We start from the raw sequence: 16,899 nt of genomic DNA on the forward strand, positions 1-16,899 counted from the left end.
GAGGTCTATATATAGACCAATTGGTCTATATATAAGGACCATAGGTCTTTATATAGCCGAATTGGTCTATATGGATACTATAGGTCTTTATATAGACAAATTGTTTTATATAGATACCAGACCAGAGATCTATATGGACCAAGTGGTCTTTATATAGCGGAATTGGTCTATATGGATACTATAGGTCTTTATATAGACAAATTGTCCTATATAGATACCAGACCAGAGATATATATAGACCAGAGATCTTTATATAGACAAATTGTCTTATTGGTCTATAATTAATGTTATATAGTATGCTTTGGACTTCCTCAAAGCATTAAAAATATTACTCGTTTAGTTATAATTTTAGTTTCGTTAATCATTGTTTTGTTCCAGTGATTTGTCTTTTATAGATTGTCTTAGTTTACGCGGCTGCCATCTAGCGTTGTCTGGAAGCACTTCTGCTGGAATTTTGTGCATTGGTGGGGTCCTTGCTTATTTAGTGTTGCAATTTTTCTGTGGGTGGCGTTATATTCCTATCATTTCAATTTATTGTTATCCTCATATGTTGATGTCGAGGTTTACCATTTAAATTCCAGGGGACTTTGAATTAACCAATTTACCACTTTCAAAAATTCCGTTGCCAAAAATTTCATCGAATAATAAATGCGATATGTATTTGTTATCTACTGTTACTTCTCTTGAGAGCATAGAGATTCCACAAACCATAGACATATTCCTCGTATCGTTAACCATTGTTATAATGCACTAGTTTGTTTTAGGTTATGGGTCTGCCATCTATCGATGCCTAGAAATAACTTCTCCTTGAATTGTGTGCAGTGCTTGATGTCCTGTCTTATTTCGTGTTGCCATATTTACAAATTCCTGGCAGTCGTGGTCTTCCCCAGAGTCTCTCAAAATTTCAAAATAAAGCCATCATCGGTAGGAAATTGTTTCCAGTAGCATCAACATACTTAAAATGATACTCCATATTCTGTCCAAACACAACAATGCCCTCATTATAAAAATTATTAGGAACCAAAACACTTTTTCACCATTTACAAACATTTTGAGCACAAAAAAATGCTGTAGCTATTCCAGAAGCCGACAATTGGTATATATGGTTTATGTAGACCAATGGGTCTATATTGAAACCATATGCCTTTATATAGACCAATTGATCTATGTAGAGACCATAGGTATTTATATAGACCAATTGGTCTATATAGAGACCATAGGTTGTTATATAAACCTATGTTCCAATTTCTTTATTAGTATTAAATAAATTATTGCTCTATTTTTTCCATAATTCGTATATCTGAATATTGAATATATTTTTTTTTATTTTACACCTACTATCCCATGGGAATGCAAACTGATATAATGAAACTATTAAATCATTTTCTCACCACCACGATTCATTGTGATGGTGTTGTCGGATCCATTTACACTTCTCACCGCAATCACCGACATAAAATCCATTTGCCCAAAGTTTCGCATCGGAAATGCATTGCTGTAATCTTTCACTGACAAATGTTTGGGTTTCGAATGAAAGCAAGAACTCTTGCATCGAGAATCATAGGTATATGTAAGTGACCACCACCACCACTACCATCATCACAGCAATGTAGCATTTTGCTCAATTCACACCAAAGGATGTTCGATAAGTGATGAATGGCATAGTTGTTTGACTGTCTGCCTGACTGGCTGGCTATTCGTATTGCTGACTATACAAAACACCTAACAAGAGTGATTATTCACACGTGCCGCCATCACAGGACGTCTTAAAATGTCCCTAAAAAGAATATTGCCAAACGGTGTGTATGGCAATAGGAACGCATTAACATGGGCGTAATGTAATAGGGTTGTCCTACACAGGATTGCTGTTTGTAGATTATCATTAATAGGATGTGTTGGTATGATGTCGACAAAGAACAGGACGGCTGTCCCGAACACATACATGTGTACACACAGTGTGGTGTAGGCAATTTTTTCCGTATATTTTTAGTTTCAATTTCCAAACATATACGCATACACAAATAATGGCCATTACACCAATGTTGAAGGTGCTAAATTTAGAAGTGCTCATAAACTTATAATACGAATTATAAAAACCACAACTGTCAACGATCTCCATCCTAGCCATATGTAATTTTAAAATTTTAGACGTTTTGGTTCTTAGCATTCGCGCCAAGGGGTTTCATCCCCAAAAGGAATTTTCTAACTCCATTTGGGCGAATACTGTTATATACCGCCTGAAATTTGGATTATTAATGGATCTAAGTTTTGGATAAATTTTGAAAATTTTTAAGTGACATGCCTTCTTGTCGAAAATTACGAATTGATCGATTATGTAAGACTATTTTAAATTTTTCTTCGCCTTCAGTTCACTGTTCCTTAGCCTCATTTTGAATACATCAACGTTTTACGGTCAAGTGCGAATATTTAAAAACATCAAACATCGTCTTATGGCAATCGGATAAATGTGCGGCAAATGAATGTGTCTGAGTTGTTCCGACAAAATCCCTTTGAAAACAGAGTATCTTTCTCCGGTTTGTGATTGGTGGGTTGTGCGTTAAGCGGTAATGCCGGCGTCTGGGCGAGTGATGTATTATCACACAACAAATAATGGCAATAGCAAAGAAGGATTCTACAAGCCATCGTATTTAGTTGATGGTCTTGTTGTTCGGATTGTGTGCGACTATTATTGTGTTGCACTTTCAATCTGTTTCGATGTGAAGGCGGTTACATTTAAGTGTATCTTTTTCCTGTACTAAAGAAGCAATTCCGACTGTGTTTTCACCAATTCCACAATAATGCGTATTTTCGATTTATACAGCAGGGTGGGGAAACAATATCCTTTTTTTATGTCCTTGTTGGTACAACTAATGGTTGCAGGATTTTCGGATGTTATTATATTACGCTTTGGCTAATGGCTCAAAAAAAAGAAGAAGTATAAGGATAAACGGCAAATGGTTGAAAAAAATGCTCACAAATAGAAAATAATCCAGATAACGAATTGTCGGCTGCTGGATAGCTATTCCAGCATTTTTTTTGTGCCCAAAATGTTTGTAACTGATGAAAAAGTGTTTTGGCTCCTAATTGAATTTTTATAATGAGGACATTGTTGTGTTTGGACAGAATATGGAGTATCATTTTAAGTATTTTGATTTTGAAATTTTGAGAGACTCTGGGGAAGACTACGAATGCCAGGAATTTGTAAATATGGCAACACGAAATAAGGCAGGACATCAACCACTGCGCACAATTCAATGAGAAGTTATTTCTAGGCAACGATAGATGGCAGCCCAATGACCTAAGACAAGCTAGTCCACTAATATGCAATGATTAACGAAACTAATGAGAGGACGATACGAGGAATATATGTATGGTTTGTGGAATCTCTATGCTCTCAAGAGAAGTAACAGTAGATACATATCGCATTTATTATTCGAGTGAGATGAAACTTTTGGCAACGAAATGTTTGAAAGTATTAAATCGGTTATTTCAAAATCCCCTGAAATTTCAATGGTAAACCTCGACATCAACATATGAGGATAACACTAAATAGGAATGATAGGAAGATAACGCCACCCACAGAAAAATGGCAACACTAAATAAGCAAGGACGCCAACCTATGCACAATTCCAGGAGAAGTTGCTTCTAGACAACGCTAGATGGCAGCCGCGTAATCTAAGACAATCTACAGAATACAAATCACTGGAACATAACGATGATTAACGAAACTAAAACTAGAACTAATCGAGTAATATAGTGATGTTTTGGGGAAGTCGCAAATTGGGCAAACGAACCTATTGAAAGTGGTAAATCGGTACAGCTCCTTTTCATACTTGTTAAGGTATACACCAAATTCTGGATCGGTGTTTACTTTGTTCGATTTTATTTTTTGCACAGAATTGTTACTTTAAACGGCGTACTTATGTAAAGTTTATTGTGATGTAAAATCCTTTTCAACTTTGCCATAAATCATGATAATAAGGCTTAGCGTAGGATGAGGTTGAGGAAGAGCAAAAATATGAAAAATCATTTCCCACAATACCTTAAGCGATTATGTTAAATCGGATTAAGCAAGGAGTTGTGCGGAAATCTGCAAAGACAGAATTTTCCCACCCACTGTGAAAAGGCAACGAAAAAGAAAACCAATAAAGCGGGTCGTCAGCATTAAGTGGGTTTGGTGGTGGTGGTTAATACGCAAACCTATTAAGCACCACGAGGGGCAGTTTTCGCTTTGGCGGATGTGCTCAAGAAGTACAAAGCCGATATTGTTGCCTTACAGGAAATATGAAGGAAAGGGAAAAGAGTAAATAAAGCAGATGATTACGCCCTATATTAGAGCTGTAATGAAACGAGACATTCATTTGGCTGCGGATTTATGGTTAATAGGAGTGAATCGTCTTTAGATTTACTCCAGTAGATGAGTGAATTGCTATAATCAGCATACAAACGAAATTCTTCTACATCAGTCGTATTTGCGCCCATGCTCCGTCGAAAGACATGATTAGGATCTTGCTGCCCTGGTCATGACATTAAAATGTTGCTAGGAGATTTTAATGCGATAATCGGAAGAGAAAATATTTTTGGACCTCGGAAAATTTGCTGCAGCAAAAAACATGGTAGTTATCATCACCAGATTCAAGCATCTCGATATACATAAGGCCACCTGGCTTTCTCTGGATCAAATAATGAGGAATTAAATTAATCATGCTTTGATAGATGGACGGCACTCATCCAGTATTTTAGACGTTCGAAATGCTGCAAGCAGACCTGGTAGCAGAAGCATACTCCGCCAGCATGTCTACTTGCTAGTCGAATGCACCGATACCGATAATATAGAAGCACAATGGATTCTACAACCTGCAGCAAAAGCAACATGTGGGCACCAAAGATCACCATCAAGAAACCCATGGTACGATCCTGATCGTAACGCTATTGAGGTAAAAACGCAGCGTAAAGGGCAACCCTGTGTGAGAAAGAATTATCGGGAGAAAAGGAGAGAAGAGAAACGTATTTAAACAAGGAGAATGAAGAAGGAAAACGTGAACGACATGCACAGGATTCAGAATGGAGTCCGGAAATTTTACCACCAAACCGAGGGCTTTTGTGTAGACACATTATCCTATCGAGATGAAGAAGGAAACCTGGTGACATATATAGAAAGCGTGTTGATGATCTGCAAGAAGCATTTTGAAGAGCTTCTGGTGAAAAAGATACACCTAGCCGACATGAGATCGAAAAAGTTATTAATCGGCTGAAGAATAATAAAGTAGCAGGTGCTGATGGGTTACCAGCCGAACTGTTCAAAACCAGAGGTCAGATTCACCAATACGTTATGCAGGATAATTTTAACTTAAGGGTAGCGGTTACAGTATCTGAAAGTGTTTTATGCGAGTACCTGCCCATAGGCCTACCTCGCAGTGGCTGAGCCACAGGCGGATATGCGTCCACCAGCGCACCAGCACCAAAGTGCTGTACCAATCGGAGAGCATGCAGAAGGCATACTCTCCCCCTTGGTGAGGGGCGAAACCACAACCCCCGCGAAGCTCCCCAGGGGGCCACACCAACTGTCAGGCTGGATCGACAGATCCAGGGGCACCTGACACCCGCGGTACGGAAAACCTCCGCTCAGGCTCGAGACCGAAGCCTCTCCCAGTTCGACACAAGTCCGGGCTGGTATCCCAAAACAAAATAACAACGGCAGTAAATAACCGCAAGTGACAAGGAAGACCTTGCCACAAGCAGTGGCGACGATGAACTAATGCACACAACACAAACAATTAACATGCTGTCCTCACGGACTGCACAAAGGGCCCAAGGACCGCGGTAACGGACATCACAAGACAAACAATGAACGAAACTGCCCTCACGCCTACACGACATCCACAACCGCAGAAGTGACTTCCGCGAAGTAGAAACACCGCGAACCTCCCACGATGACGCGCGACTGCAGAGCACAGCAGCCACAGCTCTCCACCAACAACCGCACCAAACCGCACCAACGCCAACCGGCGCACCAACCCACCACCACCCGGTGCAACCGACCAAACCCAACTGCAAGGGGGCTATGCACGAGGACCACCTCCGCTAAGTACTGTCCTTCTCCTAAATACTTCACGAGCAAAACTACTTAAACAACTAAAGGTCCGATCGTCTTCAAGCGCCCTACTGAATTCCCACCCCGCCCCTCCATTCGATATACCCATACTTGCTAAATCTCTAATGTCAGGGGTTACAGTTGGAAAGGACCCCTCAGAGCCCTTCAATACCGAACGAGGGTTCTGGCAAGGTGGCAGCCTCTCGTGTGACCTTTTTAACATTCTGCTGGAAAAGCTCATACGAGAGGCAAATGTGAAAAGAAATGGCACATCGTCATAATGAGTCGAACATTACGAGCGGTAACAGCCACCTTTGAACAAATTGAGAAGGAGTCTGCCAAAGTGAGACTGGCAGTAAATGTCAAGAAGACAAAGCTCGGACATAGACTCGGACCTACTGTGGAACTTGAAAACTACAGCTTTGAGATAGTAAGAGATTTCATCTATCTCAGTACCGCCAAAAACTAAAACTAATGACATCAGTTTTTAAGTCCGGAGAAGAATAGTGTTGGCCAACAGATGGTAAAATGGTCTAAGTGGATTACCCGTGCTGGTGTATGGACGTGAAGCATGGGTACCCTTAGAACACATTTTCATGCATATGGTTTATATTTTTTATTAATAAAAATCAATTTTGTTTTCTCTCTCTTTCATTCAATGACATCCCACCAAAATTGTATAAACGATGATTAACACACACACATACATATGTATATATTCAAACAATAAAAACATTTAATTATTATTTTTTTAAGTTGTCGTTTTTTTTCTTTTTTTGTTAATGTGAAAGAGACAAAAATATGACATCTATGTGAAGTGCTCTCTTCTAATATAACCAAAATCTAATTAAGAAGATTTATGTGCTTATGTGTGTGTTTTATTGTTGTAGTTGTTGTGATTGTCGTTGTACACGAATGTGGACAATTAATCAATGGAGAATTTTTTTATTATTATTATTATTATCATTTAATAATTACCGTAGAATTTCCTTTGTAATTCGATGATATTTCCTAAAGGATATCAGAAACACACAATACAAATAAGCATTTTGTTCAATAATACAGTTACATACATATGCATAAACACAGAGATAGTGTGAAGGAGATATATAGAGAGGTGACACACACACACTCGCGCTCGAATATCGATGACACCTACGGATGAAAGGCGTGGTATGTGTGTTCTGTGAAAAGATATTTATCTCAATAATATATTGTAGTGCGTGTGAAATTAATATGCATAGAAATTACAATTTTAATTGAAAATCATTTGCTGTTTTTTTTCTTGTGTTACTGATTTGTTATGAAATGTTAAAATGAATGAATTGTGTAAGGTTTTGTTCTAGAATTTATTTTAAACATTTGATCTACCTGCCGTTGTATCAAGTTATATTTTAATTAATATTGACATATTGCTTAACAAGTCATATAATTTATAAAGAATTTATTATAGATTACATGGCTATGTAGATTATTACGGGTGGCTACAATCCGAATATAGCTTAATTTATTATATCAAAATCGGTCTGCCAACCACAACACTGGACGGTAGCTGTTTTCTACACATAGAAAACTCTCTGCGCCAATTACGTCCAATTTAAAAGGCGAAAAATAAATAAAGTCCAGTATAGACGGACGTCGGTCGGCTATATGATACCCCACACAACTACCACTGAACTTTAACTTTCTGCGGATTTATATTCGGAGCCTGGACAATATTTTGTCACATTTGCAACTTGTTAACCTATTATTGGACGTCAGCAACTTCTCAATGTTACCCTAATATACTTTTCGGAGTGAAATTATTTTTTTTTTATTTATCACACAAATGTCTGCGTCTGAGCAAAACAGCCATTCAAATTAATTGGCCAGATCCCCTTCTTTGTATTAGACATTTGGATACTCGATTTGTAATTGTGGCCTCTAGAGCGACTAGAAAAACAAAATGAATTTTTTGAACGATTCAATCCCCTAAATAGCATTTGATCATCGCCGAAAATTATAGATGTCGTTCCTTGACCACAATTTGAACTTCGTGTAAAATTTCAAAACGATCAGCGCGACATTTCCGCCAACTATTATTGTAATAATAATGCTAAACAACATTAGAATACTTAGACCACCTAAAATATTTACCTATAACTCCCCTATCCAAGTATTTACAGTCATATAATTGGTACGAATTTAAAGGCTAATCACTCCTCCTGGATATAATGTCTACTTCTCCGATCGATGTTCTTCCGGATCTATTTGACCTGCTAAATATTGACCGCTTATTATGAAAAGATTGTTCACTGGTCAAATGCCTTTCTCCATGGTAAATTTCGCAATGTTTTGGTCATAATTGTGGCCTCTAGAGCGGTCAGAAAAAACAAACAAAAATAAAGTTTTTGGTCCAGTTCATCCCCATAAATATTTATGGGGTCTTTTTGATCTGAACCGAACCTACATGCATAATTTAGTGAAGATTGGTTCATAACTGTGGCTTGTATCCTGTTTACAAAACATAATGGATATACGGACGGGCACATATGTGTAGATCGTCTAAGCTAGTCGAGATATGACGATCGGTATACTTAAAGGTGGCGGCGTTACAACCACACACAAAGGCCACACAAAGCCATAACACCCTAACAGCATAACTATGTAGGGTATAAATACTTAAATCGGGATGGATATATCGAAACATGGACCTAGGGAAGGATGTCTCCATACCTAAAACTAGTAAGGAAAGTAGTAAAGCCGGGCGGGGCCGACTATGTGATACCCTTCACCACTTTGGCTATATTCAACAGATGAATCCTAACAGACGTCGCCTTTTTAAAGGTCTAGTAAAATAAATTGGATCCATAAACATGTCATTCTGGAACCGACACAAAATTTTTTATTTGGTCAGACATAGAAGTTATATCTAAATCTGAACCGATTCAGGAAACTTAACACACATCATTTTAGACCCAATTCATTACGCTGTATGAATTTTCGTGCAAACCGAAAGATATTAGGGGGCTTTGGTACACCATTTACCTTAAATCGGACGAAAATATATATGGGAGCTATATCTAAATCTGAACCGATTTTCTGCCTGAATGAAATAGAATTTAGCATGGGTTGCAGAAAGGCATGTGTATGTATTGGTGTTCGTCCGTTCAGTTATAGATAAAGATCACATTTAAGTTCGTTCAATTTCAGGTTAGTATACATATGTAGAATATACCCATCATATCATATCATCGGCCCCGTCCGATTTTACTACTTTTCTTACTGGTTAAACTAACTTTATATTTCAAGGTCTATATGAAGCGTGAAATATATATATATATATATATATATTCATGTAATATTAATAGATATTCTTAACTATATATTTTTATTCAAACCCTATTCGTATGTTAGCTTTTCTAATCTTCTGAGTCTTGCCAATGTATAGTCACGATATTACCAGTCTCGATAATTACATTCTCCATTATATATTTATAGTTTTATAAACGGAAACAAACAAACAATAATTGCACTATACACACAAATGAATTTCCTTATTTGCTAAAGCCTACCGTAATATGCAAATAAATAAATCTGGAAATGTTTAAAGATATTCTTCATTGTTGGTATTTGCTTTTCACTCGCCTCATATATAATTCAGATGCTTTTGATGCGGGCACCACTTAGTAGTTATGCCCAGTGCAATTGTCTAGGTCAACAGCCAATGGATGGCCAACTTGGTTGGTGGGTAAAAAGAAATGATGAAAGGAGGAAGTGTTGGCCATGTTGTTCACATTCAAAAGAATAACTAACTGCCCTGATATGAAAGACCAAAAACTCAGCAGACCAACGATAAACAAGTGGTTAATTAAAATTATGTGGCGTTAACAAAAGGAGATGGGGTTAGTGCCAACAATTTGAAGCCAACAGAAGTGGTTAAGATTCAAATGTTGTATAAAGAAGATTTACGGCTAGGCTGTGTGTAGGTAGCACAATGACATGCTAGCAGTAGCAGTGACTGGCATTCATAAATACATACTTGCGTACTTGGGTGCGACTCCAGAGTTTGGCAGGGTGCAGAAGAGGCAGAACAGATTTAAGAGGTTTTCTATTAATTGGATACATATTTGGGAAATTCCTGTTAAATATAGAATATCATATATTCCAGACCTGTTGAAGTTCTGCTAGCCAGGAAATAACATTGCCTAACAAATACACACACACATTTGTGTTAAATATGTAATATTACCACCTGTTTGAATAATTGATAGCAATTAGTATTTGTTGAGGTGTAATGACAGGCATATTAGCAATAGGAGAACTGGTTATTATCCTCTGCACATTGGGTAACCAAAATTGAAGTAGTAATGGAAACTCTTGAATAGCTTGTCGATAATTGTGGTTTGCAATTTCAATATCTACAATGTTACAGTTGAAATCGTAATCGAGTTTAATTACACATCTAGCTGTAGCACGCAGATGTGCGGAAATATTTGAAGAGTAAAGAAATTACTACTTAAGTATTGAGGGATATGGAAATGTGTTAATCCATTGTAAACCCAAGCAATTTTATATAAGTAGAAAATAATTTCAACTGAATATAAGTAGAAATTAAATTGTAGACAATGGAGGTTGAAACGTATTTAAAAGAGAAGGGAGATATATATTTACAGTAAATTGTAGGTCGATATTTTGATATAGACCTAATGTAAAGGTGCCACCCCATTTATGGTTACTTTTAGCGTTTTAACCGTATTTCTCAAACCAAGAGGTTTGGCATTTCAGGTTTTTGGAGGATGAAATCAAAGTTGAAATCAAATTGTCAATATAGGCTTGCGTGTTCTATGGCCCTTGACATTTCGGGTTCTTGTTCTCTATAAATGTTGCTGTGAATACCCATGGTTTGACAAATACCCCCCTATAAGGGTTCCGACTTTTTATTAAAATAATAAATCAGTAATTAGGGCTTAATTTAAGGAAGTCTATATACCAGAGGCCAGGCGACTATGTAACCGTGTGGAAATCCACATACACTTGATACACGTGTTCGAACTCCGAGATTTTTTTTTGGGACTACTGCAAGGCCAATACAACTTTTTCCGGTAATTAGGGCTTCTATGTAACCAAGTTGAAATCCCCAAACACTTTATAGACGTGTTGAAGTCTGAGAATTTTTTGGACTATTCCAAGGCCCACACAATTTTTTGTGGCGAATTAGGAAATAGAGTAAGGAGAGATGTATGAAAGTTGGGCGCCATTTTGTTGTTTCTAACCCTATCTTTTGTCGGTACCGTTATATAGGAGCTATACAAAAACGTAAGCCGATATTAATTCTTTTTTTTTGTTTCATGATTTGAAAGAAGAGACGTCACAAAATCATAACACTATTTCCTTTGACCGGATTACCGAGTAAAATCTCACGTTGGGCGCCACATGAAGGCCAGTAATTAGGACTCAAGTTAAGGAAGTCTATATATTAGAGGCCTATTTAACCTAGTTGAAATCCGCAAACACTTTATAGACGTGTCGAAGTCTGAGATTTTTTTGGACTATTCCAAGGTCAATACAATTTTTTGCGGCGAATTAAGAAAGTCATTACAATATTTCCATAGACCGGATTACCGAGTAATGTCAAAACATTCACCTAAAACAAATTACAGCCTCATAGGTGGGAAAATGCGGCTAAAGCCTCTAATTACAGGACATTTGTCGATACCGTTATATAGGAGCTATACGAAAACCAGGGCCGATGTTAAAATTTGTTGGTATCGAGATTAGAGTCAATTTGTTTGGAAAACCTGCCCAAACTCCACATAATAACGAATAGTAGGCGGTACCCTAGAAATATGAATAAAATTAGTAGGACCTATTTATACCTAGTGAGAACCCAAAATACAAAACTATAGCTTTAATATACCGAATACCAAAAATATTGGGCCGTTTATATCAGATTTGATCTGATTTGCATGTAGGTCCATAATATAAATTCCATTTTTGTTAACAATGTACAGGTCGCATTTGTGACCCGATTTGGATGAAATTTGGCACATTTCACTTATTTGGCCCAAGGACGAACCCTATTGAAATTGGGAAAAATCGGTTCAAATTTAGATATAGCTCCCATATATATTTTCGTCGGATTTTATGTATATGCTGCACCAATGTCTCTATATATCCTTCGATTTGCACGAAATTTGGCATAACATTCTGAATTAAGACTAGAAAGATGTGTATTAAGTTTCGTGAAAATCTTTTCAGATTTAGATATAGCTCGCATATATAATTTCATCCGATTTTAGGGAAATAGTGCACCAAAATCCCTATATATCCTTCGATGTGCACGAAATTTGCCATAGCGTACTGAATTGAGTCTTGAGTGATGTGTGCTAAGTTTCGTGAAAATCGGTTCAGATTTAGATATAGATCCCATATATAATTTCCTCCGATTTTAGGGAAATAGTGCACCAAAGTCCCTATATATCCTTCGATGTGCACGAAATTTGCCATAGCGTACTGAATTGAGTCTTGAATGATGTGTGCTAAGTTTCGTGAAAATCGGTTCAGATTTAGATATAGCTCCCATATATATTTTCGTCCGATTTTATGTACATGGTGCACCAAAGTCCCTATATATACATCGATTTGGACGAAATTTGGATTTATAAGTTAATGAAGAACTCAAAATGTGGCCGAATGCAAAAAACATACTGAAGTAAGTGTAACTTAACCGATGAAATCGGTTTAGATTTCGATAATTTGTTTAAATTTATTTACATAATTTTGTCCCATTGTAAGAAGCAACTCTATATCTGACCAAAATTTAGTATAGGTTGCAGAATGACATGTTTAATTTTATGTTAATGGGACGTCTGTTAGGATTCATATAGTCGGCCCCGTCCGACTTTACTACTTTCCTTACTGGTTTTGATTGGTGTAGTATGGGGTTTTTCCGTAATGTCAATATTAGTTATATATAACTTGATACATATTAACGACCAGTAACTGTTATGCCGATCAATAGAAAAAACTATGTATTGTGTTTTTACTATTAAATTAATACTTATTTCATAGTCCTATGGGAACATGTTATCTTAATGATATTCTGAACAATTATTATATATCACAATTATACGAGAGGTATACAATCGTATGGGTGTATAAATATTTAATTACCTGTATTTTATCACAATCCGACCATGTCTTAAGTTTGGGCTCAAATTTCTTATCCTTTTCATTTGTGCTGGCTGAGATTTTGGTTGTACTGCTGGTATCCAGTGTTGAGATCCAAACCAGATTTCCTTTTGGTTGTTTAACCAAAATTAATGCATGTTTGCCATGTGGTACATCATGCTATGCAAAATGGAGATACACAAACAAACAAACAAACAAACGATAAGAATATTAAATTAAATTGAAAGACAAAGGGAGTAATGAAATTAGTAAATAAGTATCAATAACAAGTTTTCAACTTGATTTTTTCTTTAAGTAAAGAAGCAATTTTATGTTTATTATTTTATTAAAAAAAACAGTGAGCGGAGCAGTATAGTCGGACGGGGCCGACCATACAATACCCTACACAACTACCACTGAACTCAAATTTTCTACGGATGTGTATTCCGACCCTGGGCAATATTTCGTGATATTTGCACAATCTTGCCCGATTAGAGGTAAACAGCACCTCTTCCTCACACTGACATATTTTCCGAATATTACGAGTATTCAGTACAGTTATTGTCCAGATTCCCTTCACCGTGGGTTGTGTTGTTGTAGATCGACTCGAAAATAACACAAAAAATTAATTTTTCGGTCCATTTCATTCCAAAATTATTATCTGATCATCACCGAAAATTATAGGCGTTGTCCTTGACCATAACTGGAACCTCATGAAACATTTCAAAGCGATCAGCGCTATGTTCGGCTCTCTAGAGTGATAATGGGTTACTAAATAACATACAAATACGGAGATACCTGTAAATATTTAGGTGTAACTCCCACATCAGAGCACATGCAACAATATAATTGGTCTTAATTTAAAGGTCATCCACTCCTCTTGGATATAATATAAACTTTTCGGGTCTATGTCCTTCAGGGGTAAATATATACGCTATAGAATACAAATTTTGTCATTTTTCACACAAAAGTCAGGGTCCATTTGACCCGCTAAATATTGAACGATCTTTATCAAAACCGGCATGCTTATTCTTTGGCCCGACCCCCTTCTCCATGCAAAATTTCACGATGTTCGGGCCATTATTGCGGCCTGTGGAGCGACCAGAGAAACCGACAAAAATTTAGTATTTGGTCCATTTCATTCCCTAAATATTAACCGAGCTTTCCCAAAAACAATAGGGGTCTTCATTGGCCAGAACCCATCCTACATGCAAAATTTCGTAAAGATTGGTCCATAACTGTGGCCTGTATCGTGTTTACAAATTATAATGGACAGACGGACGGACACACATGTCTAGATCGACTCAGCTAGTCGAGATATGACGATCGGTATACTTAAAGGTGGGTCTAGGACCAATATTTCGCGGCGTTACAAACTTTTGGGGCTGCACAAAGCTATAATACCCTGACAACATAGTTGTGTAGGGTATAATAAGGATTATTTAGAAAACAATTGTAGTTGGTTATTTGCAAAGTAGTCAGTCTAAATCCCTTTTGTTTCATTGTTAAATCTTTTGTTATCCTATCCGATCATGTTGTGTTGCACAATTGTATAAGGCTTTAGCATCAGTTTCATTTGAATTTTGCAAAAATTATTTATAACCGAAGGGCAGTTTCCATTTTTTTTCAATCCGGTTTGATTCTTGTTATATTCAGTTTGTTTTGAAATTAGTTTTGCATTTTCATATTGCATTTTATTTGATGTTTACATTGCAACGCTGAATAGTATTTGTGTTTGCTTCTTCTTTTAACATTTGCCATCGTATTTCCGCATCCGTTTTATTTGTTTAATTAAAAACTGGGGGATGTTTTGCAATTTTCTAATTAGTTTTACGAAACGAAAATTAATTAAAAACAAGTAAGGAAAGTAGTAAAGTCGGACTGGGCCGACTTCACCACTTTGGGTATATTCTACATAGTGACCTAACAGACGTCGGCTTTTCGATAGAACATTGACATACAATTGAACTAAAATATATAAGGACTTTGGAGCACCATTTCTATTAAATCGGACAAAAATATACATGGGAGCTATATCTAAATTTGAACCAATTTTTACGAATCATAACACACATCATTCGAGACTTAATTTAGTGCGCTATGCCAAATTTGGTGTAAATCGAAAGATATTTGGCGCACCATTTACCTTAAATCGGACGAAAATATATAATATATTGTAGCTATGTCTAAATCTGAACCCATTTTTACTAAACTTAACACACATCATTCCAGACTTAAGTCAATACGATGTGGCAAATTTCGTTCATATCGAAATATATATAGGAACTTTGGTTCACTATTTACATTAAATTGGACAAAAATATATAGAGGAAGTGATGCAAATGTCAATTATTGAAAATTTTGAAAATATTTTTTTTTTCAATTGGATTGACATTGTATTGATTTTTATACCCTTCACCACACTGTGGTACAGGGTATTATGTCTTTGTGCATATGTTTGTAACAGGCAAAAGGAAACGAGATAGACCCATGGTTCCTTTTGAGAATATGCATAGAATCACATTTTAAGACGATTTAAGGATGTCCGTCCGTCTATCTGTCTGTCCATGTATTTTTGTGAGCAAAGTGCAGGTCGCATTTATGATCCGATTTGGATGAAATTTGGCACAGCTCATTTGTTTGGCCCAAGGACGAACCCTATTGAAATTGGGAAAAATCGGTTCAGATTTAGATATAGCTCCCATATATATTTTCGTCCGATTTAATGTAAATGGTGTACCAAAGTCCCTGAAAATCATTCGATTTGCACGAAATTTGGTACAACGTACTGAATTGGGCATAGAGTCATGTCTGCCAAATTTCGTGAAAATCGGTCCAGATTTAGATATAGCTCCCATATATAGTTTCGCCCGATTTCATGTAAATGGTGCACCAAAATAACTATACATCTTTCGATTTGCACGAAATTTGACATAACGCACTGAATTGAGCCTAATGAGATGTCTGCCAAGTTTCGTGAAAATTGGTCCAGATTTAGTATATCTATATATAGTTTCGTCCGATTTCATGTAAATGGTGCACCAAAGTCCCATATATCTTTCGATTTGCACGAAATTTGGCATAACGTACTGCTGGAATGATGTGTGCTGAGTTTCGTGAAAATCGATTTAGATCTAGATATATATATTTTCGTCCGATTTAATCTAAATAATGTACCAAGTTCTTATGTTGCATAGCGTTTTGAATTTAATCCAGAATGATGTGTGTCAAGTTTCGTGAAAATCGGCCAAGACTTAGATATAGCTCCCATATACAGTTTCGTCCGATTTAATGTAAATGGTGCACTACATGTATCCTTTGATTTGCACAAAATTTGGCATAGCGTTCTGAATTGATGCTGGAATGATGTCTGCTGAGTTTCGTGAAAATCGATTCAGATCTAGATATATATATTTTCGTCCGATTTAATCTAAATAATATACCAAGTTCTTATGTTGGATAGCGTTTTGAATTTAATCCAGAATAATGTGTGCCAAGTATAGTGAAAATCGGTTGAGATTTAGATATAGCTTCATTATATTATATATTGATTTTAAGTAATTGACGCACCAAGGAACCAATATATGGCTGATTGGAACAAAACGTACTGAAATTAGTATAACCTAACCTGTGACAAATTTCGTTGAAATCGG

At 36.6% G+C, this 16,899-nt stretch overlaps 1 protein-coding gene across 1 annotated transcript in view; it reads right to left on the reverse strand.

Moving 5' to 3' along the window:
* The window catches only part of LOC133322923 (uncharacterized), a gene marked incomplete at its 5' end in the record, with an annotated part of 70,409 nt that overhangs the window by 18,484 nt on the left and 35,026 nt on the right, over positions 1-16,899 (reverse strand). The window contains one exon of the mRNA XM_061531875.1: positions 13,250-13,426. Coding sequence (XP_061387859.1) covers positions 13,250-13,426 — 177 coding nt within the window. The remainder of the gene's footprint in view (positions 1-13,249; positions 13,427-16,899) is intronic.

Source organism: Musca vetustissima, unplaced genomic scaffold (assembly GCF_032173495.1).
Source record: "Musca vetustissima isolate MV318-11 ecotype Yass unplaced genomic scaffold, APGP_CSIRO_Mvet_v1 utg31550, whole genome shotgun sequence".
Lineage (NCBI taxonomy): Eukaryota > Metazoa > Arthropoda > Insecta > Diptera > Muscidae > Musca > Musca vetustissima.